At 38.5% G+C, this 27,559-nt stretch overlaps 1 protein-coding gene across 1 annotated transcript in view; it reads right to left on the bottom strand.

Moving 5' to 3' along the window:
- The window catches only part of GGT1 (gamma-glutamyltransferase 1), a gene marked incomplete in the record, with an annotated part of 1,527,627 nt that overhangs the window by 324,135 nt on the left and 1,175,933 nt on the right, over positions 1–27,559 (bottom strand). Inside the window, 1 exon segment of the mRNA XM_044068834.1 lies at positions 9,774–9,966. Within this exon segment, the coding sequence (XP_043924769.1) occupies positions 9,774–9,966 (193 nt within the window).

The following is a 27,559-nucleotide window of genomic DNA, read 5'->3' as shown; positions in this document are numbered from 1 at the left end:
GAACTTCTCCCTATCATGGTCTCTGTTCTAGTTCTCACATTGATTAACTGGGCAAGTCCCAAAAAAAATTAGAGAGAGAGGAGTATGTATGTGTCAGCTGATACTGACCAAAACCAATATTAATACTGTTCAAAATAATAATTTGACTTTTAAAGTTTGAAGATAACCAAAAGAGGTTACCATTATTGGTACATTTGAAAGCAGTGAAGAGCTACAGATATAACTGCCACTGGGGATTTGAACTGGTTGCCCTTTACTGTGACTATGATTATATCTTAATCATTCTGGAAATCTGGAGATGGCTTCTGCTCATTCAGTGTTACTAGTATAAATAACTGTTCTGTTCTTTATTAAGTCTTTCATCAGAGAACATGCTGCAACCACAGTGCATGTTACAGGACTTGAGTCATGTCTCTATCACTGCTATTAGACATGGACAGGAGTGTGTAATCCAGCGTTGAACATGGGTCATTTTATTGCTGAAGCTGCATACATTTATAAGGGTAAGTTTCATTCCAGAGGAGCACACCAGTGTCCTGTAATACCCCTTTATGCAGGAAGTGACCGGGTTTAGATTAGCTGTGACCACAGAATGGATGTGACGTGTTAATTTGCTTCCATTAGTACCATGAGTAGCAACTATTTGCTACTATTACACTGCAGCAGTTCCAATAGCTATGATCGTTATGCACATACAATATTGCATTATAATGACTGGAGGAGTATACAGGGAATGGGTTGCTGTTAATCCGATATGTAAATCTATTGATAAGAAAGACTATGTATGATCTGGGATGTCTGAACTGAGCTTGGGGGTGGTAGGGGGGAAAGGTACACCTGGTCCACAGGAAAGTGAGTGAAGGAGTAAGCAGTAGATCTGAAAATGTTATTGTTAGATGGAATAGGTTATAGTTGGAAAATGGTAAGCCATGCTATGACTATACTGGTATATAAGGAGATGATATCAATATACGAGCAGAGGGTGGAAGAGAAGAAAAGGAGGGAAAGTAGCTGGGGAGGGTGGGAGAATAGGTTCATAGGTTCATAGGTTCATACTAGGCTATCTGCCCGAGGGCATTTACAAGCCTAGCCCATAGTTTTGTGGCTTACGCCACCCCTTTAGTATGGGGAACTATACCCATTATTTTGCTGTGCCTCTGTTGAGCAGTGACACTGAGGTAATCCCTGGGGTATATCTGCGATCTCCCATCCATTGGTCAAGATTTCTCTTGAACAAGGCCAGCGAGGTGCTCTGCCTCACATATACCGGGATTTTATTCCACAGCATAGGGAGTCTTTGGGTGATGAATCTATCCCTCCAGCACGTCCTATTAATAGCCGTGTCGAGGTTTAAGTCTCGGATCTAGATTTTTGAGGTGAAGCATATTCATCAAATCTGGGTTTGACATGGCCTTGTATGTTAGGCAAAGGTCACCTCTGAGCAGTTTAGGTGGCGACTGAATAGAGCTGGAGTTCTTTCAGTCGGGCAGCATAGGACAGATGTTTGAGACCCTTTATCCTTTTGGTGAGGAACTTTGTGGCCTCTCCAGCTGCTGCAAGTGTCGGGTCAGATACATTCAATGGGGCATTGTACTCAATCATTGGTCTGATGAGTGATGAGTATAGGAGACTATGACCTCCCTTGATCTAGATGAGAATCCCTTCATGATAAGGTGGGCAATGTAGAAGGTCTTCCTAACTACTTTAGCTACATGGGTGTCGAATGACAGACTACTATCAACCTGGGTCCCCAGGTCCCTGATAACTTCTTCTGTACTCAGTGGATTGCCACCTATTTGGTAGCTAGGGGTAACCTTGTTTTTCCGAAGGGTATGACTATGCATTTTTGGCATTTAACTTTAGGCCATGGCTCTGGCACCAGTTATCCGTTTCTGTGAGACCCTTCTGAAGGATATCTGTGTCAGATGTGTTTTACTATGGCCAGTTTGCAGTCATCTGCAAACTTTGTCAGCCATAACCCTCCTGTGTTTGCTTGTACTTCGGAAAAGTAGATGCCAAACAAGAGTGGGCCCAGGACTGAGCCCTGTGGGACACCACTTGTGACAGGCTTTGAGTCTGACATGGCGCCAGCAGCTCTGACCCTGTGGGTTCTGTCACTCAGCCAGTTTGCAACCCATCTTATGATGTATGGGTTCACATTTGCTGATGAGTTTTTCAATGATACCCGAGTGGGGTATTGTATCAAAGGCCAGATCGAGGTAGGCTGTATGGACTGCCTTTCCTCATCAATGGCTTTGGTGACTGTTTGAAAAGTCAACCAAGTTTAGAAGGCATGATCTGCCTTTGACAAAGCCAAACTGGGATGGATCCAAAGTCTGCAAATTCCTATGTCTTTATTTATGAGGTCCATTATGATCCTCTCCATGGCTTTGCAGATAAGGCTTGTCAAGCTAATGGGCGGTAATTTCCAGGGTCGGTGGAGGCACCGCCTTTGTGAAGTGGGACCACAGTTGCAGTCGCCACTCCTGGCGTATCCAGAGGTAAGACTATGATTAAACAGCTGTCCTAGCTGTGGGTTTAATTCCTCATTGAGTTAGGAGCACACAGCCGGGACACCATCAGGTCCCATGGATGCTGTGTTTTTTGCTTTGGAGAGAGCAGTTCTCACTTGGGCGTTGGAGATGTTTGGGGGGCTGCAATCGCTTGGTATAGATATCTCTCCTTTTGGGGGGGAGGGGGGAATATCTGTACCACCATCTGCTCAGGGAGGGACAGTGACTAGGGAAAGTTGGAAGACTGAATGGCTGCATCTCCGTCTAATCTGTGGCAAAACCTGCAAACACCTCTGATCAAGGCCTTGTTTTTGTGTAAAATTTTCCAGGTACCACTTCACCTTGTGAGGTCTTCTGGGTTACCTGCCTACTTTAGACTCGAATTTTAAAATTACATATTTGTGGAAACAGTCCCCATATCTTCAACCTAAATGTAGGTTTGCAAGGAAGAACCATAGTCAGAACTGTATGTTAGTGAAAGTCTTACAGGGTCCACACTTGCCTCCCAGCCAGAGGCATAGCTAGGATAGAGTGAAGGGGGCAGCTGCCCCAGGTGCAAGGTGTTTGAGGCTATGATCAGGAGATACCAATCAAACAGTAATACAGTACCAGTATTCATAAAAGCCAGCACTGAAATTAATTTGAATACAGCTTTTATGGTTAGAACTGCAGCACTGAAGTGCTTCAATGCTTTATTTGTGGTTTAAGTTAGAAGTGCTATGGTTTTAAAAGTAGAAGCAGGACTTTTTTTTTGAGTTGTGAGGCACAGAAATGGGACCTGGCTGGCTCCTTTGGTTAGCTGTGCCAGCCAGATTGGAACAGACCTTTTTTTTGTTTGTTTTTCTGCATCTGAGGGCTGCCAGATCAGGGAAAGACACCAGGAACTACATGAACCCTCACTGCTCCTGGCAACATGATCTTCTTACTATAAATAATGAGCATCTCAATGTCTTTGTCATTCAGTTCATGGGTCCTAATTAGGGCTGACACCTGTTTTTTTCTGGGCTAATCAAACCTATTATCCAGTAGTCCAGAAAACACTGTACAAACTCTGATATTCTGTTTCAAAAAACAGACTATCAGAGTTGGTTAAATTGGCAGATTTGCTTTACTTTTATTAAAAAAGCATTGCAAATGCAAGGCAAAGTAGGAAAAGAGGACAACCCCCCCCCCCCACAACTTGCCTATGATGTCATGAAATGGACAAAAAGTGGGTGGAGACAGAGGAGGAGAAGGGCTGGGGTTGTGGAAGGTGTGCAAGGGGTGTAGCTTTGGTCCGGTTTCAGCCCTAGTCCTAATCGTGTTTCCGTTATAACCTATGACTTTTAGAGGAAGGAAAGTTAATTTAGCAAAGGTGAAGCAACAGCGAATGATGGAACTTCTTGGGCACCTATGAATTACACGTAAGCCTTACCTTAGCCAAGCCATTCTGCACAGTTTGCCTCTGTTGTTAAGAAGCGTAAACTTACTTCATCATTACTAATGCCCCTATTTGTCAGGTTGCAGTGATTCACAAGCAACATTCTTGAGGCACTACAGAAATGAGGTTAACTATAAATAATTTTAGAAACAGCTGTGATAGTGATGTAAGAAGCATGTTTGTGGGGTCTATATTAGAACACCAAAGTTTCAAAACTTCGAGTGTTCTAATATTGAACCCTATCAATCGAAAATTTAAAACACTGAACATACAGAACAGCAAATTTTTCCTAGGGAAAAAATTTGCTGTTCCAAAACACATACACACAACACAAGCACACCAAACAAACAGCAATCCACATGCATACATCTAAACTCTTACACCTAACCCTACACTAAACTATACATACACCACTAACTATCCACTTACCTTTACCCAAACCCTAACCCTAAAGTCCGTCACTATCTCACAGTCACCTTACCCGCACCCTAACCCTAACTCATCTACCCTGCCCTAACCCTCACGTCCACACAATCGTACACTTACCTGAACCTGACCCGTAACTTTCCACCACAGTGCTGAAAATACAGAAGCAACAGAAACGGACAACCAAATTCTTTCCCTAGGAAAAAATTTGGTTTTCTGTTTCTTCAATATTTTCAGTGTTCACTGAAAACGGGTCGATATTAGAACACTCGAAGTTTTGAAACTTCGGTGTTCTAATATAGACTCTGTTTGTGTATATAATTCAACTGTCATGCCAAACTAAGCTGTGATTATACAGCCATGATGTCATGGCTTATGGCTTTATATAACTATAAGACAGGAGGAACTATAATGTAGAGACTGTAGTGGTCAGAAAAGTGTGTGTGTGTGTGTGTGTGTGTGTGTGTGTGTGTGTGTGTGTGTGTGTGTGTGTGTGTACGCGTGTGTGCGCGTGTGTGTGCGTGTGTGTGCATGTGCATGTGTAATCAGACTGCATTGCCAAAAGAACTTCTGCTTCATTTCTCATTCCACGGCTGTGTAACTTTCAGGGCAGGGCTCTACAGCATATGCTTTGTAAGCACATCCAGAACCACATTGCTGTTTGGAACGTTTACCACCAGTACGTAATCAAGCATGTGCTGAAGTGTTGCTCAGTGCATTTCATTACACAAATAATTTGAAAAGGCCCTTTTTCTCTATGATTGGGAATGATCTGTGTAATTCTATACTCATTGCTATCCTACCTCTTACTACTAAACATGCCCCGTGCAGTAATTGTGCCCCATGCCATGGGGGGATTAATCTGCACCCCTCACACTCCTATCCTCCCCAAATATATGCAGAAATCATGCCCTTGTCAGCTCAGGTCTGCTCTGGCCATTAATGCACTCCTCATATTCCATCTGCCTTAATCTCCCCCAAAACTCCTTCTAGTTTCATTGCCTGTCCTATACAGCACCACAGCATTATGTTGTTTCATTATAAAATATGTAATACAAAAATGTAACCTTGAAGTGACCATGTGTTTTGTTCAGTAAATGGCCAGACAGTAACAGATTGAAAACAAAAAAAACAAACACTTGTTTGTATTTTCGGCTTTTCCCAGTTAGGGGTCGCCACAGCAGAACTCCGGTCCGCTAATGATTGTCAGTAGATTTTTATGGTGCAGAGTTGCCAGCCTGATGCCCAATCTTCAGCGAAGGCAAAAACAAACACTGTGAACTAAAATTAACACCAGATCACTGAAAAAAAAATGTTAAAACTATTAATAACGTATTGCTTTATTCCCAAACAGTTCAGGGACTTCTTCAGATTTAAAACATAACTTCCTGCTTGTTGTTAATATATCTGAACCCCCAATCAAAATCAAGTATTAATTACAAATGGAAAAATGCTGCAAAAAAGACTGATGGGATTAACAACTACACTGCAACATTTTTTCAACCACCATCAAAATTAAGAAATGCATAAAAATACAATTCAGTCATTAAACGTTGACTATTATAATATTGCATCATTACTTATATAACATAAACCCCACCTTAGATGCAAATGTACATGAAATATGCATAAAATGCACATATATAAATATCTTTGTGTACGCCTTTACATTAGTAACCTCCGGTGTAAAAGTAAAAAATGTATGCCAAAAAAATTACAGTTAGAAAAAACTAAAAAAAGGCTGATCTATAAAAGAATAGCAGATCTGGACTGCTGAGTGTGTGAACTGCTGATACAACTGAGTTAAGTGAAAAACATATTGATTTCCATTATGTGTGTGTGAGTGAACTCTGTGTAAACAAACCCTTTGTTAGAGACTCTGACACAGTTAAGACAGACAAAGTATTTATACACTGCCACATACATAAGCAATAAAATGAGAAATTGGGTCTAACAACAGCAGAAAGACAGCATATTAAAATATGAGGTTCAACATAATATCCATTATTGCATTTCATGAGTTATGACTGCAGTTTTGAAATATAGGCATATAAGCTAAAGCTATGAGAGTTTAAGACAATGAACTCTAAGAATAATGCATGCCTATATGTGTAATTATAAAAACTAATTTGGGAGTTATGAACCTTATGGACGGAGGCCAACAATAAGAAAAGTATTATCATAGCTAACACTCCCTACAAATCTTAGCTAACTGTCTACTAACATGCCTTTCTCTGTATGATATCTCAGACCCAAATGGCTTGGGCTGTGCTGCTAGGTTTGTAAGGCTCCTAGAGGTTATTAGCCTAAAAAACTATGAACCTAAGAACCTATGAGTTAGATAAACTATGTAATACTGAGATGGTTATGGATGTTTTATTCTATTAATGCAGGCTCACAAGTCTTGTCCAACTTCTAGGGTGACTCCACATACAGCCTTTGCCATCAATGGAGTTTACTGGAGGGGGAACAGAAGTAAATTGCCAAGCCTTTCTTCAGTATCATATTCATACCACACTCACAGCGAGGAAAGATTTAGAGATGGCAGTTGACCTACTGCATGCCTTTGAAGGTGGAAGAAACTCCAAAGTACCAGAAAACCCATATAAACACAAGGTGGACATGTAGACATCACATAGAAGGAACTCAAGACAGGAATCAAACCAGAAACAAATTTGTGTTGTAAGGTGCTAATACCAACCACTGCACAGCTGTGCACCTAGGTGTAAGATTACTGTTGTAACATTAAATTGTATTTTTTAAGACTGTACAAACATATGACATTACAGACTGAATAGTCAGCCATATATCTGTATGAGAGTGAGCATCCGGAAATGTTGTGATAAGTAAAACTGGACAAGTCTAGTACATTAGAAGAGGAGAAAGCTACTACATGACAGAGCAAAATCCCTAAAAGGGAAGGCATCTCTGATCAATACTAGCAAAAAACTATGATCACTCATTAAATCATCCAAGGCCAACTTTGAGAGAAAAATCGCTAATGACACAAAAGACAATCATAAGGCCTTCTTTAGCTATGTTAGAAACCTGGGTGGAAACTCCCAGATATGCTCAGAATTAGTCCAAAATGATAAAAAAATCACTGAACCCACAGACATTGCCAACATACTGGCAGACAGGTTCAGTGCAAATTTCTCCCCTCCCTCCTCCCCAAAAGGAGAAATATCTATCCCACCAGGGTCTAGCCTCCCAAACATCTCAGATGCCCAGGTGAGAGCTGCTCTCTCTAAAGCAAAAAACACAGCATCAATGGGACCAGACGGTGTCCCGGCTGTGTGCTACGAACTCAATGAGGAACTAAACCCACACATAAGGCTGCTGTTTAATCTTAGCCTTACTACAGGATATGTACCCAAAGAATGGCGTACGGCAACTGTGGTCCCACTCCACAAAGGCGGTGCTTCTACGGACCCTGGAAATTACCACCCCATAAGCTTGACGAGCCTTGTCTGCAAAGCTATGGAGAGGATCATAATGGAACTCATAAATAAAGACATTGGGGACCTACAGACACTGGATCCTACCCAATTTGGCTTTGTCAAGGGCAGATCCTGCCTCTTGAACTTGGTCGACTTTTTCAAAACAGTCACTAAGGCCATTGATGAGGGTAAGGCAGTTCACACAGCCTACCTTGACCTAGCAAAAGTGTTCGACAGAATATCCCACTCGGGCATCATAGAAAAGCTCACCAGCTTAGATGTAAACCCATATGTCACAAGATGGGTTGCAAACTGGCTCAAGGACAGAACACACAGGGTTAGAGTTGCTGGTGCCATGTCAGACTCTAAGCCGGTCACGAGCGGTGTCCCACAGGGCTCAGTCCTGGGCCCCCTCTTGTTCGGCATTTATTTTTCTGAAGTGCAGGCAAACATAGGGGTATTGTGGCTGACAAAATTTGCAGATGACTGCAAACTGGGCACCATAATTGACACTCCATCAGACACAGACATCCTCCAGAGAGGTCTCATAGAAATGGATAACTGGTGCCAGAGCCATGGCCTTAAGCTAAATGCCAAAAAATGTATAGGCATACCTTTTGGGAAAAACAAGGTAACCCCTAATTACCACATAGGTGGTAATCCATTAAACACGGAAGAAGTTATCAGGGACCTGGGGACCCAAGTTGACAGTAACCTCTCTTTTGACACTCACATTGCCAAAGTGGTTAGGAAGACCTTCTACATTGCCCACCTGATCATGAAGGGATTCACATCCAGATCAGGAGAGGTCATTGTACCCCTGTACTCTTCACTTATCAGACCAATGATTGAGTACAACGCCTCATTCGGAATGTACCTTACCCGACACCTGCAGCAGTTGGAAAGACCCCAAAAGTTCCTCACCAAAAGGATAAAAGGGCTCAAACATATGTCATACGATGCCCGACTGAAGAAACTCCAGCTCTATTCAGTCGCATACCGTCTGCTCAGAGGTGATCTGTGCCTGACATACAAGGCCATGTCCAACCCGAATTAATGGACATGCTCCACCTCAAAAAATCCAAATCCACCAGAGCCACGAGAGCAAGAGACTTAAACCTCAACACGGATATAAATAGGACGTGCTGGAGGGACAGATTCATCACCCAGAGACTCCCTACACTATGGAACAGAATCCCAGTCCATGTGAGGCAGAGCCCCTCACTGACTCTGTTCAAGAGAAATCTTGACGAGTGGATGGGAGATCGTAGGTTTACCCCGGGAATCATCTCTGTGTCACTGCTGGACAGAGGCACAGCAAACTAATGGGTATAGTATTCTCATCCTAAGGGGTGGCGAAAGCCACACACACTCTGGCTAGGCTTATAAATGCCCTAGGGCAGATAGCCTAGTATGAACCTATGAACCTATGAACCTATGATTACATAGCTAAACAAATGCAAGGTCAAACTAGTCTGAAAAATGAATAGTAACATCCCTCTTTACCTTAGGAATTAGAAGCTTGGAATACTTGAATTGTGATGTGTGAACCAAAATAAAATATAGCATCAATAGCATAAAATGTGAAAAGGCTTATTAAAAGTATGGGATTAAATCATTATTTTCCTAAATGAACCAATGAAGGACAATGTATTGATAATTTCCACAATTTTATTGGACAAGTGCAGTCACCTCATGATAAAAATGGAATCACTTTTTTTATAAAAAATGACCAATTACTATGCTTGTGGCCTTCATCTGAATGTCTGCATGTTGCTATGCCCAGGTTTTGTAATAAAGTCCTTTTAAAACTTCATGGAGTATCATATGAGAGTGCAGTGAAATATCGCCTCACTATGAATAAACATAACAAAAACGTATGAAACATGTGCAGCAAAGCGTAAGCGTATAAAGAGAGAGAACATTCGCGTACTAACTGCATGTTATTAATAGTACAAGTACCACCATGCCTACCAAAGTACAATATTTTTTTCTATTTCAGCTTTCTTCCTCTTTATAGCAGCAGCAAGCGCTGCTCCAACAGGAAAGCCATTTTCAGCCAGTTTGATACTAGGTTCAAACAAATCTTTCCACGGTAACCTGCCATGGCGCTCATGTGCCATCTTATAACCTCGAATTTCTCCTGGAATAGCAATAGATAAACCACCTAGTGAAAAGAATAACAATAAGTGATGTGTAATTATACAAATGTATACATGCACATGAATGTTCTGTGTTTATACATACATAGCAAGATATATAAACTCTCTTTCTACACATACATAGGTGCGGGAACACATTATACAAATGTATACATGCACATGAATGTTCTGCGTTTATACATACATAGCAAGATATATAAACTCTCTATCTACACATACATAGGTGCGGGCACACACACACACACACACACACACACACACACACACACACACACACACACACACACACACACACACACACACACACACACACACACACACATTCTGTCTGCATACATATATACAGATGCATACATGCTTGCTGTATTTCTATGCACATATACACATGTATTCACACACCATCTTGTTCTACATAAAAAGTAGTGAGAAAGCAAAACTTTATACAGTACTGCTTAAAGAGCTGAGAATAAGTAGAGAATCCGTTGAACTTTGGTTCTGACACATATTAGAACCATTTGATTTGGAAGTCAATCAGTCACTTGGCTCTATAAAGCTTCTTCATATTTCAGTTGCTTACCCAAGTAACAGTCATAAACAAGTACTAATTTCACAAGCACACACACAGACATACAGACATGCATGCGCACACACACACACACACACACACACACACACACACACACACACACACATACTTACCCTAAAGCTGTTTTAAGACCATTTTTGTTTATTTTAAATTGTACTGTAGTCTTTTATGCATAGAGTCATTACTGTCTGTGTGAGACCATGGTGTGCTTTTTGGGAAGTCTCTTCGTTCCCCACTGTTGTACAACCATGGAGTTGGTATATAAGGTAAGAGGTTTGGTGGGCATGCTCTCTATATGGGAAATACAGAGGGGTTTTCCCTCAATTAAATATACTTTTTTGTCATTTGTGGATGTTGTAAGACTTGCATGTTCTTAATCATTGATTGAGAAATACTTTTGTGAATGACTGTGCCTAAATTGTTAAAAGGGGAAAATATCCACACACACACACACACACACACACATGATTCTCATACTAGATAGATATATAAAAATAAGTAGACATCTGTAAATAAAACTTGCTTTAAAACAGTCAAACAGCATGTATAAAAGCTAAAAGAAACTCATATAATTAACGGTGTATAAAAAACGAGGGTTATAACCCTACCAAACTAGAGAAGTTTGCCACTTATACAGGAGGGGTGATTGCCTAGAATATCACTTTTAGCTGGTAAGCAGTAATAAGGAAGAATCACTGAGAGTCTGTTCTGAAACAACCCGACAACTTATTGTATAGTAATCCAGAGGAAAAAGACTCTACAGAACGGCATATGTACGTATAGACTTTTATTCCTGGTTCTTGTCACTGCTGAATGAATTATTTGAGTGTTTTAGAAGCAACTGTTGTCCTGTTTTTGAGGGTTTTGAATTTTTGAAAAGAAAATGTAATATGTATGTTTTTTGCCTTTTGTTTAGAAAGTTGCTTTGGTGCATTTCATTGGATAAGAAAGATTAAGCACCACTGCATTTTGTTTTATCGTGAAAAAAATACAAATTTTTGACAATCCTTGGACTTTTGGTGCATGAATATATCTCTTTGGTGGGTGCAATTCTCACTTTTGATGCACCATTTATGCTGAAAGTCCCTTTACTTTACCTTTCACTGCCTGCCTGAGGTCAAACTGTTGAAGACATTTAGCCCACCTGAAGAGAAATCATTCCTTTGCTGTTGCTAATCTGCACTTTTCTCTTAACAGCTGTGGTTAGAATAAATGAAGTGTCCTATATTATGCTACCTAAACTCCAGGATGTCTACAGTTGAACAATTCTTGCACACCATAGCCACTGGTACAGAATGTATGGTGTCAATTGCCAGATTTATATCAACATCAACAACAGCTCTGCCATTAAAAAATTGAATAGGGAAGAAGCCCTTGAGAAACGTCTAATTTCCTTTAAGTGGTATACCCACTAGGAAAGTTGGAACCAGAGTGACTGGGCAAGAACTGTCTTATTTCAGCCTACTTGGAAGCCTTAAATTTATGGGCAGGATAGAGTCTGATTATAAGGACTATGAAAAATGAATGCATCGTTACCCTGAACTGGTACCACCTCTGAAACAAATCAAATGTTTCATAGCTGGAAAATTTCTCTTAAAATGGTAATATCTGTGTTATGTAATTTAAAACATGTACTTAAATTGTTATCAGATCCTGAGGATCAACATACTAAAAACAGAAATGGCAGAAACTTTAATCATTGCTAAATTTAAAAGGAATTTATGTGTTGCATTATGCTGAAAATGTTTTGCTGGAATAAAAAGACCATAATGCAATTAAGCCACATCTAAAACTGATCAGTCTGGATCTATAATACAAATCCAAAAACATCCATGAAAAAAGCAAGGAGGTACCAGAACGCATGGATTATTAAATGTATTTTATACATCCTGAAAGCTGAATTTTTCCTTCCTCTTGCTTTTTTCGTGGATGTTTTTGGATTAGAAGAGGTTGTTGTGTGCTGGTGTGTTTTTTCATGGATCTATAATACAGTATGCATCAAATTCTGGCAACAGTCAGAAAGCATCAACCGAACACATACCAGGTCTCAATGAACATACATCTATAACTCCTACACTTAAGATAAATGCAGCTAAGCTTTGAAATAAAAGTATGCTTTTTTTATCCATTACACAAAATACTCTTCTCAGTAGTCCTAAGTATTTTCCTTACCAATAGCAACCTCTCTTTTGACCACCACATTGCCATTGTGGTCAGAAAGTCCTTCTGGGTAGCACATCTTATTACTAAGGGTTTTACATCCAGGAAGAAAGAGGTCATTGCCTCTTCCTCATTAGGCCAGTCATCGAGTACAACACCCCATTTGGCATGTACCTCACTAGACACCTGCAACAGCTGGAGAGGCCCCAAAAGTACCTCACAAAGATGATTCTAGGCCTTAAACACTTGTCCTATATGGACAGACTAAAAAAACTCCAACTATTCTCTGTCTCATATAGCCTACTTAGCAGTGATCTATGCTTGATTTACAAAGCCATGTCTGACCCAGCTCTATTAGAAATGCTACATCTAAAGAAATCCCAATCCCTCCACACCACATGCTCCAGAGACCTCAATCTCATTACCACAATCAACAGAATGTGCTGGAGGGACAGGTTCATAACCCAGAGACTGCCATGCTATGGAATAGACTTTCCATACATGTCAACAGAGCACCTCACTAGCCCTCTTCAAGAGAAATCTTGATGAGTGGATGGGAAATAGAAAATTCACCCTGGGGATCAATCCAGTGGCTCTACTTGACAGAGGCACTGGGAACTAAGGTCGGGTAGCATGATGCCAGGGTAATCCTATAGGCTAGGCTTGTAAAGGCTCCAGGGCCATTTGCCTAGTACACACCTATGAACCTAATACCAGCTTGGCATTCATGTGATTTTTATTATTTATTTAGAGTTTTCAACACTCTTATAGTTTTTCATGTACAAAATTATTCTTAGTCCAGGTTTTTGTTGAATAATTATTTTAACTGTTTTTAATAACGTGTTTTTAACACGGATAAGGTAGTAAAACAATTCAATTAAAACATAAGTCTTACAAAATAGTTTGCATTTACTGATAATTTTACTTTAAGAATTCTGTAGTACTTCAATGGAAGTCATTTTTTATTGACTGCTTTATTTTCAAATCTTTATATACTTGCAAACACTGTACTGATGAAGTCCCGAATGGTAGGATGAAAGAACTTAACCGTGTTTGTTTCTTTAATACAAGTTTTTCATTTATCAGACTTTCTTGTATATTATTTCATAATTGGTCTATAATACAGCCTGTGCTTGGATTTTCTGCATGTTTTAAATGGAATACATTATCTTGAAGGTTTTTGTACTATGATTACTACAGTTTTTGCAGTGTGATATCATCACACAAACTGAAGTGAGCTAGTTTTTCTCCACACCTGATGTCAGCCGAGGTACTATGTGAGCCTTTTGCTTTTTCTTAATTCTGGTTCTGTTGCATGGACACAGGCTGAACACATATTGTGTTTAAAATTTAGGAAAAGGTGACTTGTAGTTAAATTCAATATTAGCAAGATGTAGAAATGACAAGTAGAACTAAAAAAGGATCACTTACTGAATGAGTGTATTCCAAGGAAATTAAACTTTGGAAACATGCAAAATTACCATCTTCTGTCAAACTAAAATAAAAAAGCCCCATAAATTGAGAATTCTAAACAGCAAATGAATGTTGAGGAACAGAAACTTGTACTTCACTAGTACAGTAAATTAAAAAGAAACCGTACCTGGTCAAGTTTTAAATCTATTTTTGTCACTGTAAGACGGGTAAGGGAAAGCTCTAGAAAACATATATTAGTAAGCAAGGGGACAAGTATTGGTGAAGATGAATTGTACTTTGAGATACCCTTTGCAGACAGACGGCAACCTAGAGAAGAAAAATGAGAGAGTGTAGTTCACTCACACTAAGACTGAATGAGATCACTCTAAATCAGAAAAGAAAAAATAGATGTTAGGTTACAGCCTTGGACAGATCTCTGATGATGTTATTATCCAGTCAGAGTACAGAAACCCTAAATCGAAGGGATACGGCTCTGTGCATCAGGTTTTTAAGGAAAAGAACGAGAAAAAAGAAGAAAATAAGAGGAGAAACCGTTTTTAATTCTGAGAATCGTTCGTTAAGTCCCAGAGTAACACTACTGAATGTATGAAAATACTAAGACAGAGATTGCTATGTGTCATTGTACTCTCTTTTCTCTAAGGTTTTGTGATCTATATATAATCAGTGGAATACAGGGGGTACACTGGGGTCTGCTCCCTGCAAAACCAACTTTAAAAGGATTGTCTTCTACATTTTAATTTTTTTCATAATTCCGTGACTTACATTTACATGTCTCAGAGTTATAATAGGGAGTCACAGATAACAAATGACATTAAAGAATACTGCTGTCAGGTAATCTTGGGAGATAAGTTAGACACTGCAATATAAGTGCCTCTATTAGTAAGCGAGAAAGTAAGTCAGATAAACTTTAAAAGACACAATGGCATGAAGACAATGATAAGAACAAGGGGGAAATTAGGGTTATGGGGGAAGAAACTGAAAAACAAAATGTTACTACTTTCTATCCATAGAAACGCATCTTAACTGTACCTCATTTATTGTTACAGTCTGTCCCACTTCATATGGAACAGGCTCTATTTGGCCACTTGTGCCCTGCACAAAAAAAAAACAAAAAAAACTAAGAAATGGCAAGTATCCTGAGAATTTAACAGAAAAAAACCCTCAGTGTCTTCAGTCTGTTGTGATAGTGTAAAGATAAAGGATTAATTTTCCACTGCATAAAATGTTGTTACATTTTTCTTAATGTTATTGTCTTCCTGACCGAACACGAGTAGAAAGTGATGGGCCTTATTATTCCTGCATAAAAGGGAACAAGAAAGAGGTTTTCCTTATAAAAGGGAAAGCAAACAGAGGCTTTCATTACAGAAATTCATTTAAAAAAGATTTTATAGATAGAGCTTTCAGCAATGTATACCACATTATTTTTAAATGCAAAGTTATTATTCAATAATGTACCTGCAAGTCCTTGTAGAAAATCTCGCTTTCTAATAATGAAGTTATTTAATGTATAGTGGGATTATTTGGTGTCCTTATCAAACAGACGTATAGCATTAAATGTGATATCGTTGTTAATAGACTTAGAGCTTATCCAAGTATTTCTGATTGAATTCTTGTTCCCCTAATTCAACACAACATATCCATTGTTCATGTAGTCAACAAATTTAGTACATCAAACATCTTTGATACCACACACTGAGGTCATAAAGATATTAAAAAGGACTGGCCTCAAAAGAGAACATTGGGGAACGTCATAGCAAGTGTTGGGGTCTATACTAGATCCACGAATGCTTAAATGTTCGAATCTCTAAAGGTCGACCTTTAGAGATCGAACATTTAAGTGTTTGAATTTCTTTAAAAATTAAAAAAAAAAATTAGAAGTGAAAAAAAAAACTAAAGGGTTTAAGTGGGGGGGGGGGGCAAGCCAAGAATTCCAAGATCGCGCCACAGTGTAGGCAATGGAAAATTTCCCATTTCCGCACTATAGTTCACTGAATTGCAATCTCGGAGTTGATACATTTAAGTAGCGGGGGTGCAGGGGGGCTTGCTCCTCTGCTACAACCCTTTCATTTTATTTATTTATTTATTTGTTTTCATTTATTTTTTTACAACTTCAGACGTTTAACTGTTCAATCTGTTAAGATCGATCTTTACAGATTCGAACATTTATGCTTTTGTCATTGTAATATGTAAAATGCTGTAACAAATGCACAAACAAAACAAGCAGTTAGATACTCAATGAGAAATCTAAAAGATACACAAAACCACATATCACTGTGCCTCAACTACCAAGCATATAAAGGTAAACATTCCACAATGCAATATTCTGGTCATAGGAGACTCCATTGTGAGGCACACTGATGTCCCTCTTACCAAGCTGGATAAAGGAAAAGTTACATTTAGTTGCCTGTCATGGACAAGGATTTGCCTGATGATGTAAGTACTCGGGTCACTTAACCCTAAGTACCAGCATGACTCAGTCATAGTCCATGTGGGTGTGAATGACCTGAGACATACCTCCTTGGACTATATGAAGAGAGACATGATTGAGCTCTCAGAATGTGTGTCACAGACAGGTATGAGCCTAGCACTGAGTAGCAATCTAAAGTCTTCAAGGGTAATGCCACAATACCAGCAGAAAATGATTGACTAACAATTGGATTAGCAGCTGGTGTCACTCCAAAGGGGTCCAATAACTGTCAGTCTGGGAGGACATGCTGCTTTGCCAAGGATGTCCGTCACCTGTCACATCTAGGCTTTAGATATTGGCTAAAATATTATTCACCCCCTATAGTGCCTTCTTTAGGCATTGCCAAACAAACCTTCCAACAAAAAAACTAAAGAGGACAAGCTAAAGGTATAAGTGAGCGTCACCAAGAAAATGCACCCCCTGGATCCTCTCCTTACCCTAATGAATGCTGGTGTCTGTGCAGTTACTGAAACAAGGTTCAAGCCATGGAAAGCCCTTTGGCAGTACATGGCTATAATGCCTTCCATACATTTTGACCACCCCAGTGAACATGAAAGAGCAAAAGGCGGAGGTGTTTCTATCTACATAATGTATATATATATATATATATATATATATATATATATATATATATATATATATATATATGTATATGTATATATGTGTATATATATATATATATATATATATATATATATATATATATATATATATATATATATATACACACACACACACACACACACACACACACACACACACACACACACACACACACACACACACACACATCCCACTTAAATGGAAAGAGTCATTAGAGATGTTTTAGCTTCATTTGGGGCTCAAGGCTGAACCTGGTGTGAAGAGGATAAATTGTAATCAAAAAGAAGGTAGTTTGAATAAAAAAATGGACTGGTGCATTTAGCATCTATGCATTTATTTTGAGTAATGAGAAAGTTAAAAGACAAAATTAAATGATAGGTAAGGTGATGTATAAAAGATATAAACAGGAAAATGAAAAGAAAAAAGGACAGGATAGAAGAATAAGAATATGACAAAATTAAATTTCAGATGTTAAAAGGAAGTGAGTCTGATGGAGAAAGAAAAAAATGATATAATATGATTTTACAAAATTGTTGTTTACCTCTATAAGGGATTAGAAGACAATAAAACAATGCAATAAAAGCCAGAAGGAAAATATATGAAAAAAAATATGATGCAGAGGATTTTTATGGAGAATTGTATTAGACATTAGGAGGTGAAGCTGGAAAGAAAATGTGTTGAATATATGAAAAAAACTACAAAATATTGTTTAGATTGAAAAAAGAATAAATAATTTTGGAAGAGTTTAAAATGAATATAAATGTGGAGGATTTAAAGGCATAAACATTAATGTTATATAGCAAGTATGATAAAATAAAGATATGTTTATTTTAATTATTTATTTTATTTTACATTTGTTTACCGGGAAAGTCAGACTGGAACAAGGTCCATTTACAGTGGAGGCCCGGGGAGAAAAGCTCCATAACATAACAGTACAAATACAACAAATGACACAAAAATTTCTGTACAGAGGCATATATACAATCAGAACTCTATGTCTTTATATGACAACACATTATCCACGAATGACAGAAAATTTCTATACAGTGGCATATATACAATCAAGGAGATTTTTCGTACCTTAGTTTGATTTGAGCAAGCTTGGTATATAGATAGCAAACCTTTGAATTCCGTATTGGAAGTACAAAGCATAAAAATGAAGGAATGGAATCTGGAAAATAATGCTATTCGGGAGCTATTCGGGAGCTATGTCATAGCGTGAGAAATAGTTTGTAGGATAGTAGTTCCTGATAGGGAGTACAGAATAGCTGTGGTAAGCAGAGGAGATGAGGTATGGCAAGTTAGGAGGAGATCGGAAAATATTTTGTGATACAGGGACAGAGCCATGATTGCAAGAGGTGTGACTTTAGTGATTTCTTGAAAAGTGAAATGGATGGGGCAGAGGAGATACTTTGAGAGAGGTTAATCCATTCCCTAGCAATGTTGTGGGAGAACAGACTTTTCCCTGCAGTATTACTGGCTTTGGGTATGCAGAGCAGGGTTTTGTTGGATGAGCATAGAGGGCGATTTGCAGAATATTGGTTTAGAAGTTGGTTTAGGGCTGGGGTTTTCTGAGGGTTCCTTATTATGTTGAAGGTGAGAATTAATTGGTGATAGCTAATTAGCTGAGGGAGTTCTAACCACTGTAGTTGCTTCAGGGCAAGACAGTGATGACTTCTAAAAGTGGAGTTGTTAGCAAATTTTGCAGTTTTATTGTAACATGACTCTAGTTTGATTAGGTCTGTTTTCCTGATATGAATTAGGATTGGTGATGCATACATTAGGATAGACAAGAGGTGGGTTTGGGCTAAGGAGATTCTAGCTTGGTCTGATAGGAACTGTTTGAGTTTGTATAGGGTTCCTAGTTTCTTTTGTACCTTTGTGATGGTTTGTGAGATATGGACATTAAAGTTTAGATTGTTATCTATTTCAACCCCGAGCAGCTTAATGTGAGGGGAGAGAGAGATTGTCTTCCCGTTTTGGAGGTGATAATGAAGGTAGGAGGTGTGGATTTGGATTTATTGGGGGAAAAAAGGAGTAATTTGGTCTTGGGGTTTAGAATGAGTTGGATATCAGTAATTCATTGTTCCACGGAGCAGAAGGATTCTTGGGTAAGCTTTTGAAAAGTGGTTATGGATGGGGCTGAGCAGATTAGGGTGGAGTCATCTGTGTAGTGTATAAGTGATGCATGCAGGGTAGTAGTATGTAGTTTGTTAGTGAAAATGGTGAATAGTAGAGGACCCAGTATTGATCCTTGTGGGACGCCTATAGTAGTTGGTAATAGAGGTGATAGTGTACTTTGCCATTTAACTGATTGTTTTCTGTCAGAGAGATAGCTTCTAAACCATGAAGTAGTAGGGGGGTGAAGGATAAGGTCGACAGAGTGTCTAAGAGTAGGTTATGAGACACCATATCAAACGCTTTTGATAGATCTAGGTATACGGCTGAGACAAATTTGTTGTTGTTTCTTAGATGGTTAATCTGATTGGTAAAGGAGAGTAGAGCAGTGGTTGTGCTATGGTTTGGGTGGGAACCATGCTGTGTGGGGGAGAGGAGGTCATGTGATTATAAGAAGTGCATTACCTGGTATGAATACATTTCTCCAGAAGCTTGGAAAGGGGGGACAAGATAGCAATTGGCTGGTAGTTTGATAGTTCATAGGAGTTTCTGCCTTTGGAAAGGGGAATTATATGTGACACTTTCCATAGATGGGGTACATAGGATTCTTGTATACAGCAGTTTATAAGAACTGTGACAGGGTAGGCTAGTGATTCTGCAGCTAATTTTAGAAGATTTGTGGGTAAACCATCTGCTGCCAGTGTGGTAGGTTTTAGTTTAGAGAGTAACTTTTCAACTGAAGAGGTTGGTACAGGTGAGAGTGTGAAGGTGGGTATGTTAGTTTGTTCTGCAGTTGGGGTGGTTTTAGTGTTCTTGTTGGATAGTTGGATAGATAGTGCGAGGATAGATTCTGTGAAGTGATGGTTGAATTCTGAAGCTATGATATCATTATCAGAATAGTTGTTGGGAGATGGAGTGGTGGTTTTGCCCAGTTTTAAAAGGGTATTGATGGGCTGCCAGAACTTTGGGAGGGTTTCTAGAGTGCTTGTTTTGGATATCTAAGAAGTAGTTCTTTTTATCTAATTTTATTTGGGTTTTGGCCTTATTTCGTAGTTCTTGATATTTCTGTTTCTGGCTTTTATTAAGGCTTTTGTTGTCCTATTAAGCCATGGGGCATAGTTAACTTTAGTCCTGCATTTTCTGATGGGAGCTAGTATATTTAGAACAGTCATAAAAGCAGCATTAAAAAAATCAACTGCTGGTCTAAAGGTAGAGTTTTTAGTGGATTCCAGGCCTGTTGCTGGAGCACACTGTTAAGAGTTTGTGGATTGACTTTGTGCTTGTCCCTAGTCTCCTTGAATAGCATGGGTTTGGGTATTTTTGCCTGTTTACGAAGGAGGAATGTGGGGCAGTGGTCATTCAAGGCAGCAGCCCACATGATAATTTTCTGTGGGGATATTAACTAGTGCCCAATCTAGAATGGAGGTTCTATTGGAATTTTTGTCTACTCTGGTGGGTTCTTGGATTAGTTGTGAGAATCCAAATAAGTTAATATGGTTTGAGTGGTTGTTGGAGTTGCAGGCTAGCCAGTCTAAGTTTAGGTCGCCTACCAGGATGGTTTCTTGGGGTCGGTTGATTGCGGCCCATTGTAGTATCTCTTCTATTATAGGTGAGTTATTTCCTGGAGGAATATAACTACAGAGGATGTTGATAGCAGGATGGTTTCTTGGGGTAGGATGATTGCGGCCCATTGTAGTATCCCTTCTATTATAGGTGAGTTACTTCCTGGATGAATATAACTACAGAGGATGTTGATAGCAGGATGGTTTCTTGGGGTAGGTTGATTGCGGCCTATTGTAGTATCTCTCCTATTATAGGTGAGTTACTTCCTGGATGAATATAACTACAGAGGATGTTGATAGCAGGATGGTTTCTTGGGTAGGTTGATTGCGGCCTATTGTAGTATCTCTTCTATTATAGGTGAGTTACTTCCTGGATGAATATAACTACAGAGGATGTTGATAGCAGGATGGTTTCTTGGGTAGGTTGATTGCGGCCTATTGTATTATCTCTTCTATTATAGGGGAGTTACTTCCTGGATGAATGTAACTACAGAGGATGTTGATTCTCTTTTTGTTTTTAAGGGACATAACGGAGCCTAATGTCTCTGCATTCTGGAATTTGGGAAGTGGGGTTTTTAGTGGTTGGAGGTTGAGTGTATTTTTAAATAAGATTGCAACTCCACCTTCCTTTTTGGTACCTCTATCTTGCCTTAGGATGTTATAGCTTGAGGGAAGAATTTCTTCATTTTGTGTGGGAGGTTTTAGCCAGGTGTTTGTAACGGTTAGTATGTCTGGGGAGTAGTGAGATATGAATGTGTGTAAGTCATGTAGTTTGTTGGATATGCTACGTGTGTTAAATTGAGAGCAAGTAGGTCTGACTTGTGTTTCTGGGATAGGATTGGGTTGCTTGGACCTGGGTTGGGGTGTATGTCCCCTGAGATTAATAGCCATTTTCTGAGGAATAGTGTGAGTTTTATGGCATAGGCTATATCTATGTGTTATTTGGGTACTGTTAGCCTTTTGTGAGGTAGTGTGGTTGTTTTGTGTATGTAGAGTAATGAGTTGTTGTTAAATAGCGTGGAGCATATTACTATATTTGTGTGAGGGTTTTGTGTGTGTGTGTGTGTGTGTGTGTGTGTGTCTGTGTGTGTGTGTGTGTGTGTGTGTGTGTGTGTGTGTGTGTGTGTGTGTGTGTGTGTGTGTGTGTGTGTGTGTGTGTGTGTGTGTGTGTCTGTGTGTGTGTGTGTGTGTGTGTGTGTGTGTGTGTGTGTTATGTGGTGTGTGTGTGTGTGTGTGTGTTATGTGGTAGGTAGTTGTTGGTATGTTAGAGTGTATGGATGTGGTGTAAGCTAGAGTGGTGAGCGTTAGTAGTAGTAGTCCTAGTATGTCTTGCATGGTGTGGGTGGGGTGTACAGAGGAGGTTGTAATGATGTGGAAGTGGGAGTGGATCTGATGACTGAGAGATGGTAATAGGCTGTTGTGGAGGGGGTGGGGATATATGCGCTATAAGTGTAGGAGCACTGGGGGTGGGTGAAATTTGGGGGCAGGGAGGGGAGCGGAGTGAGCCCAAAGGGCGAGTGGAGTGGGCTACAGCAAGAGAACCTAAAGCTGCAGAAACCTATCAGTAACAGCAAGAGATTGACTGAGCAAGAAGGTAGCTTAGCCTAAAGATAATGCAAGGTAAAATGCAATAATAATTAATCTGTGGTTACCTTCCCTAGGAAGGAGTGGGAAGTTGGAACTATGATAAATGGGATAAATGGCAATATGTGTGTTGTGAAAAAAAGATATGAGAATTTGGTATATAACAGGAAAATGGAAAAGGATGATGTATTAGATGAAATAAGAAGATGGTTGTGGAGTAGAGTGGGGAGATAGAGGGCAAATCTAAAAGAAAAAACAATGAAAGAAATAGACCCATTTAGTTAAGTTCTTTTGTGTTGATAACTTCTAAATAATTTTAAGTATGAATGCAAAAAAAAATGAGTGCATGAATAATGGATGGCCTTCACCAGTGACATCACCCCACCTATGTTATCCTGCTGTTTTGCATCACATGCATTATGTGGGATTGAATGGCTACTACTGACTGGGTTGTGAGAAATTCAAGATGGAGGATGCCACAAGAGTTGGAGCAGAGTGTGCTTTTGGAAGCAGCAGATCACGAGGTTTCTGAAACTATTGTAACTTAGGAAATTGTTAACAGAAGAAAGAAATGTAGTACCAGTGCAGGACTTCCTAAACTTGAAGGAGCAAAGTGAACCAGAAAATGGAGAAGCAGGTTGGAGTGAACTAGCTGATCGGATTATGGAAGTAGATATGGAAGCAGAAACAGTGACAGTTTCAACAGGAAAAGCAGTCAGTTTCAGAAAAAAGGAGCAAAACACACTGGTGTGTGTTTGGGTGATGGAATAACTAGTTTTAAAGGCAAACATCAGCAACAGGTTATGAAATAAATCTTATGTTGATGCTGTAAGAATGAAAAGTCACCTGCAGTAAGAATTAAAACAAAAACATGACTTTTGCTTAAATAAATATGTTTTGGACAACATAATTTTGCATTTAGGATTTAGTATAAAAAACATAAGAGCATTAATACATTTGGGCACTTAGGACTTCTGAGAAGTGACTTTTGAAATATTTGGCTTATTAGAAAAATTCATGTCTGAGCTGCGGAGAAGATGAGAATGCAACATGGAAGGACTATATTTTTTGTATTTTGGACTGCAACTTAAAAAGAAAGTGCATTTGCAATTCCGAACCCCTGACAATAACAATGTTAAAATTAAGTCATTTTCTTATCTATTTGCAATGAAGTACATGGATATAAAAAGTATTTGATAAAAGAAATGCATGCACTGGGGGGGTTGGAAGTTTTAGTAACATTAAATGTGATAGAAGAAAGGATGTAGCATGTTCAAAGTGTTATAAATGTTAATGGAGAGAGGTGGACTGGGGCCAGCCAAAGGCTTGATTTGTGTGTGTGTGTGTGTGTGTGTGTGTGTGTGTGTGTGTGTGTGTGTGTGTGTGTGTGTGTGTGTGTGTGTGTGTGTGTGTGTGTGTGTGTGTGTGTGTGTGTGTGTGTGTGTGTGTATGTGTGTACACACAGGTCTACTTCATATAAATTAAATCCCACTTACCAGACTTTCATAACATTGAGCCGAGATCACCAAAAGTCCACAACACTGATCGCTTGGTACACTGACCTTTACCTAAAGGTAAGTAACCTGTTGGCCAAGTCGACAAACAAACTAAAACAGAAGCAAAGAAAACACACCCATACCCCCTAACTAAATATACTAACTCAGAGATTGTACTATCCTGGAGGTCAGGGGCAAAGGTCAACATGCTGGTCAAGCAGTTACTTACCTATAGTTACACGCTGGTGTTCCGAGCAGTCAGTGTTGTGGACTTTTGGTGGTCTCGTCTCGATGTTATGAAAGTCGGATAAGTGGGATTTCATTTATATGAAAGGGACCCATGGCGATGTGTGTGTGTGTGTGTGTGTGTGTGTGTGTGTGTGTGTGTGTGAATAAAAGGTGTTTAGAACAGGACTATGAAAAAAAGCAGGCAATGTGGAGAGAGAAAGAGAGCATACAGCTAAAAATAGTGAGCCAAACTGTAATAAATGTAATGTTCTAGGGGGTGTTTGGTTTGACTGTCCTGTGTTACAGGATAGAGGAATAGCTAAACAAAATACTAAAAAATAATAGCAAAGAAGATGAGACAGATAATGTTGTAGAAAAAAATATGAAGAAAATATATTATAAATTCAGAAGAAATGGGATTAAATATTGGGAAAAAAGACATGGTCATTCAGTAAGACTATATGGATGAAATTCTGGGAAGTGAAGAAGGACAGCAGGGGAATTTTGACACAGAAGAAGAACACAAACAAAGTAATGAAAAGTCAATCGGAGGAAGGGTCTGAAGAAGGAAAAGAAAAGTACAAGTTGGAAAAAAAGAAGCCAAAAAGGAAAGGGATGATGAAAAAATACTAAGTCTTAATGTTAACAGTATTAGAAATGATATCGGGAATAATGTTAATATAATGGTGTAAGAAGGTAAACGCAGAAACGATATGTTTATTAGATGCAGGATGTGTTAAAAAGAGAAAAGTGATTGAACCAAGGTCTTGTAGGGAAGCAAGATTATACAGGCTGCAGGAAATAATGAATGTTCAGGCATAACATTTTGATAAGAAATGAAGAAATTTAAATATTAGATGCTACAATACTAATACTGGGTATTGTGGTGATGTGTGACATAAGAAAAGGCAAATAATGTGTAAGATTGTTTGCAACTGATGCAAGCACAGATATGACAGACAGGAAAATAGGTTTCAAGTTTTAGAAATATGTTTTGGTTAACATATTTTTAATTATGACAGGAGACTTTAAGTGCAATTTAAGGAAGGAGCGGGAGAAAGTAGCCCAAGATGTGAATGTACTGAAAAGTTATAAAATGTATAGCAAAAAAAGAATGGAGTTATCAAAGACAAGTATATAAAACAGAGACTAATTTAGGTAATATGTTCTAATGGAATGGAAGAAATAGAATGATTTGTGGAAATTGCTAAGTTTTCTGATCACGTGTGAGAGTAAAGTAATATTTAAGGAAAAGTTTAATAAAGGTTTTTTAATGGTAGAAAACAGAATAAAAAATAAAAGTAAAAAGGAATGTAAAGAAATAATGGAAAAGCTTCAAATAGAAATCGAGAAGAAACGAAGCAGAATGAGAGAAACCGAAGGATAGCTGTACGGCAAAAACAAAGTTAAAAATAGGTTTTTAGGCAAAGTTTTTTCTTAAAAGTTAAGTAACAGGGGGTATCATCTTGCTTAGGAAAACAAGTAGAAATAAAATAAGGAAGAATGTATGCCTTATTTGATGACGGTGGTGGCATAAAATGTAAACAAAAAGAAATAATGGAATTAGTGGAATGATTTGTGGCTAAAATATATAAAGAAACAGTAATGGTGTGTTAAAAATGTCCGAAGGTACTAATGCAGAATTAGAAAAGGAAATTACTTTGGAAGAAATACACTAAGTAATAAAACAATGGAGAAAAGAGTCAGCACCAAAATTCGAAGGACTGAGTTATGAGTTTTACAAGCAAATGGAGATGGAAAAAATGTAGTTTTCTGTAAAGCATTAAAAGAATGGTTAGATAAAGGGATAGTGAAGGATGAACTATGTAGTGGGTTGATTACCTTTGCATGGAAAAAGATGAAAGGAAAGATACAAGAATTTGGAGAACAACAACATTAAGGAATATTGATTATAAAATGTTTATGAGAATAATACAAAAAAGGATGCAAAATGTGTTGACTGTAGTAACAGGAAACGGTGCATGTGGTGTAAAAGGGAGGGATGTACAGGAAATTTTAATAACACTAAGGAAATAATACGTACAGCCTTGACAGAAAAATATGATGCAAGATTGGTTATGTGTGATGTAGAGAAGGCATTTGATAAGATAAGTCATACGATGATCTGGGAAATTTTGGAAGCATATGGAATAAGCAAAAAATGGAATATATAAAAAACTTGTTATGAAAATTTATGGGTAAAATTAATGGTAAATGGCTACATGGGAAAAGAGCAGAAAGTACGCTAAGAACTCAGCAACGTAAAAATAACAAAAAAACTGTTTATTCAAACAAAGCTTTCAGGTAAAAAACCCTTCATCGGTGTAGAAAAAGTAAGTATGTGTATTTTTGTTCTAGTTCAGACTTTTATGTCAGAAATGGATGAAGTGAATAGAAGATAGGTCTAAACTTTTTTATATATGAACAAATATCGTGGTGCTTAACTGGGTTAGACATGTCATTAATATTCCAAACACAGTAATGAAATACAACTCAAATTAAATTATGGAGGTTTAACTCGCAAGAAGTTTAACAGAGGCATGATACCAAGTATGTTATTTAAAATAATAATAAAGTTAATTCCCCCAACTAAATACAGCGGTTTTAGAATCTGATAGCCACTTTACAATACATAGAATACCTTTCTCATCAGTCTTAATGTCCCAGTGTCTGTTAACCAAAGTATGCATGAACCATTGCAAACTATTTACAAAGATAGTTCTGCTGGTACCAAGGAGAGGGAAAATTACCCTTAAAAGGACAGCAATGCTGTAGTGTTCCTCTGCACACTCAGTGGGATGAAAGTGATTTAGCCTAGCTTTCAATGGCACTAACTGCGTGGTGCTAAAGCTTTCTACCCCTCCACCATTATTACTTATTTATCAAAGTTATCTACCAATATGTCTAATGGACACAGTCAACCTGTAAATGGTTCATCTCTCAGGCCCCTGTTTACACTTATCAAGGGTATCAGCGATTATCAGAGATTTGGGATGCATGGCTATGCTTAAAAAGGCCCTTGTGGTCATTAGCCTAGTAAACACCTATGAACCTGTATATATAGCATACCATTTATCTCGCATACAAAAATAACTGTAGAATTCTTCATTTACTTTTAAAGACAAATGTGATACAATTAAACATACTAGGCATATCTGACTGTCAGAAATTCTAGAAGTCATATAATAAATAGGAGTCATGCAATAAGCTCTGTAACCATTGATTTACTTAGATATAGATACAGCATTCCGATAGCTATTGCAGAGATCGGCTTGTGACAATTGTTGACTCTTGCTGCTGACTTTCCATCTTGATTGAAGGAATGTTTACAGATTTAAGCACTGCCTTCTGCTGTTGAAT

The sequence above is a fragment of the Protopterus annectens genome, chromosome 4.part0 (assembly GCF_019279795.1).
Source record: "Protopterus annectens isolate FY-2018-M chromosome 4.part0, PAN1.0, whole genome shotgun sequence".
In the NCBI taxonomy this organism is placed as follows: Eukaryota; Metazoa; Chordata; order Ceratodontiformes; family Protopteridae; genus Protopterus; species Protopterus annectens.
This window is presented reverse-complemented; position numbering and strand designations above follow the sequence as displayed.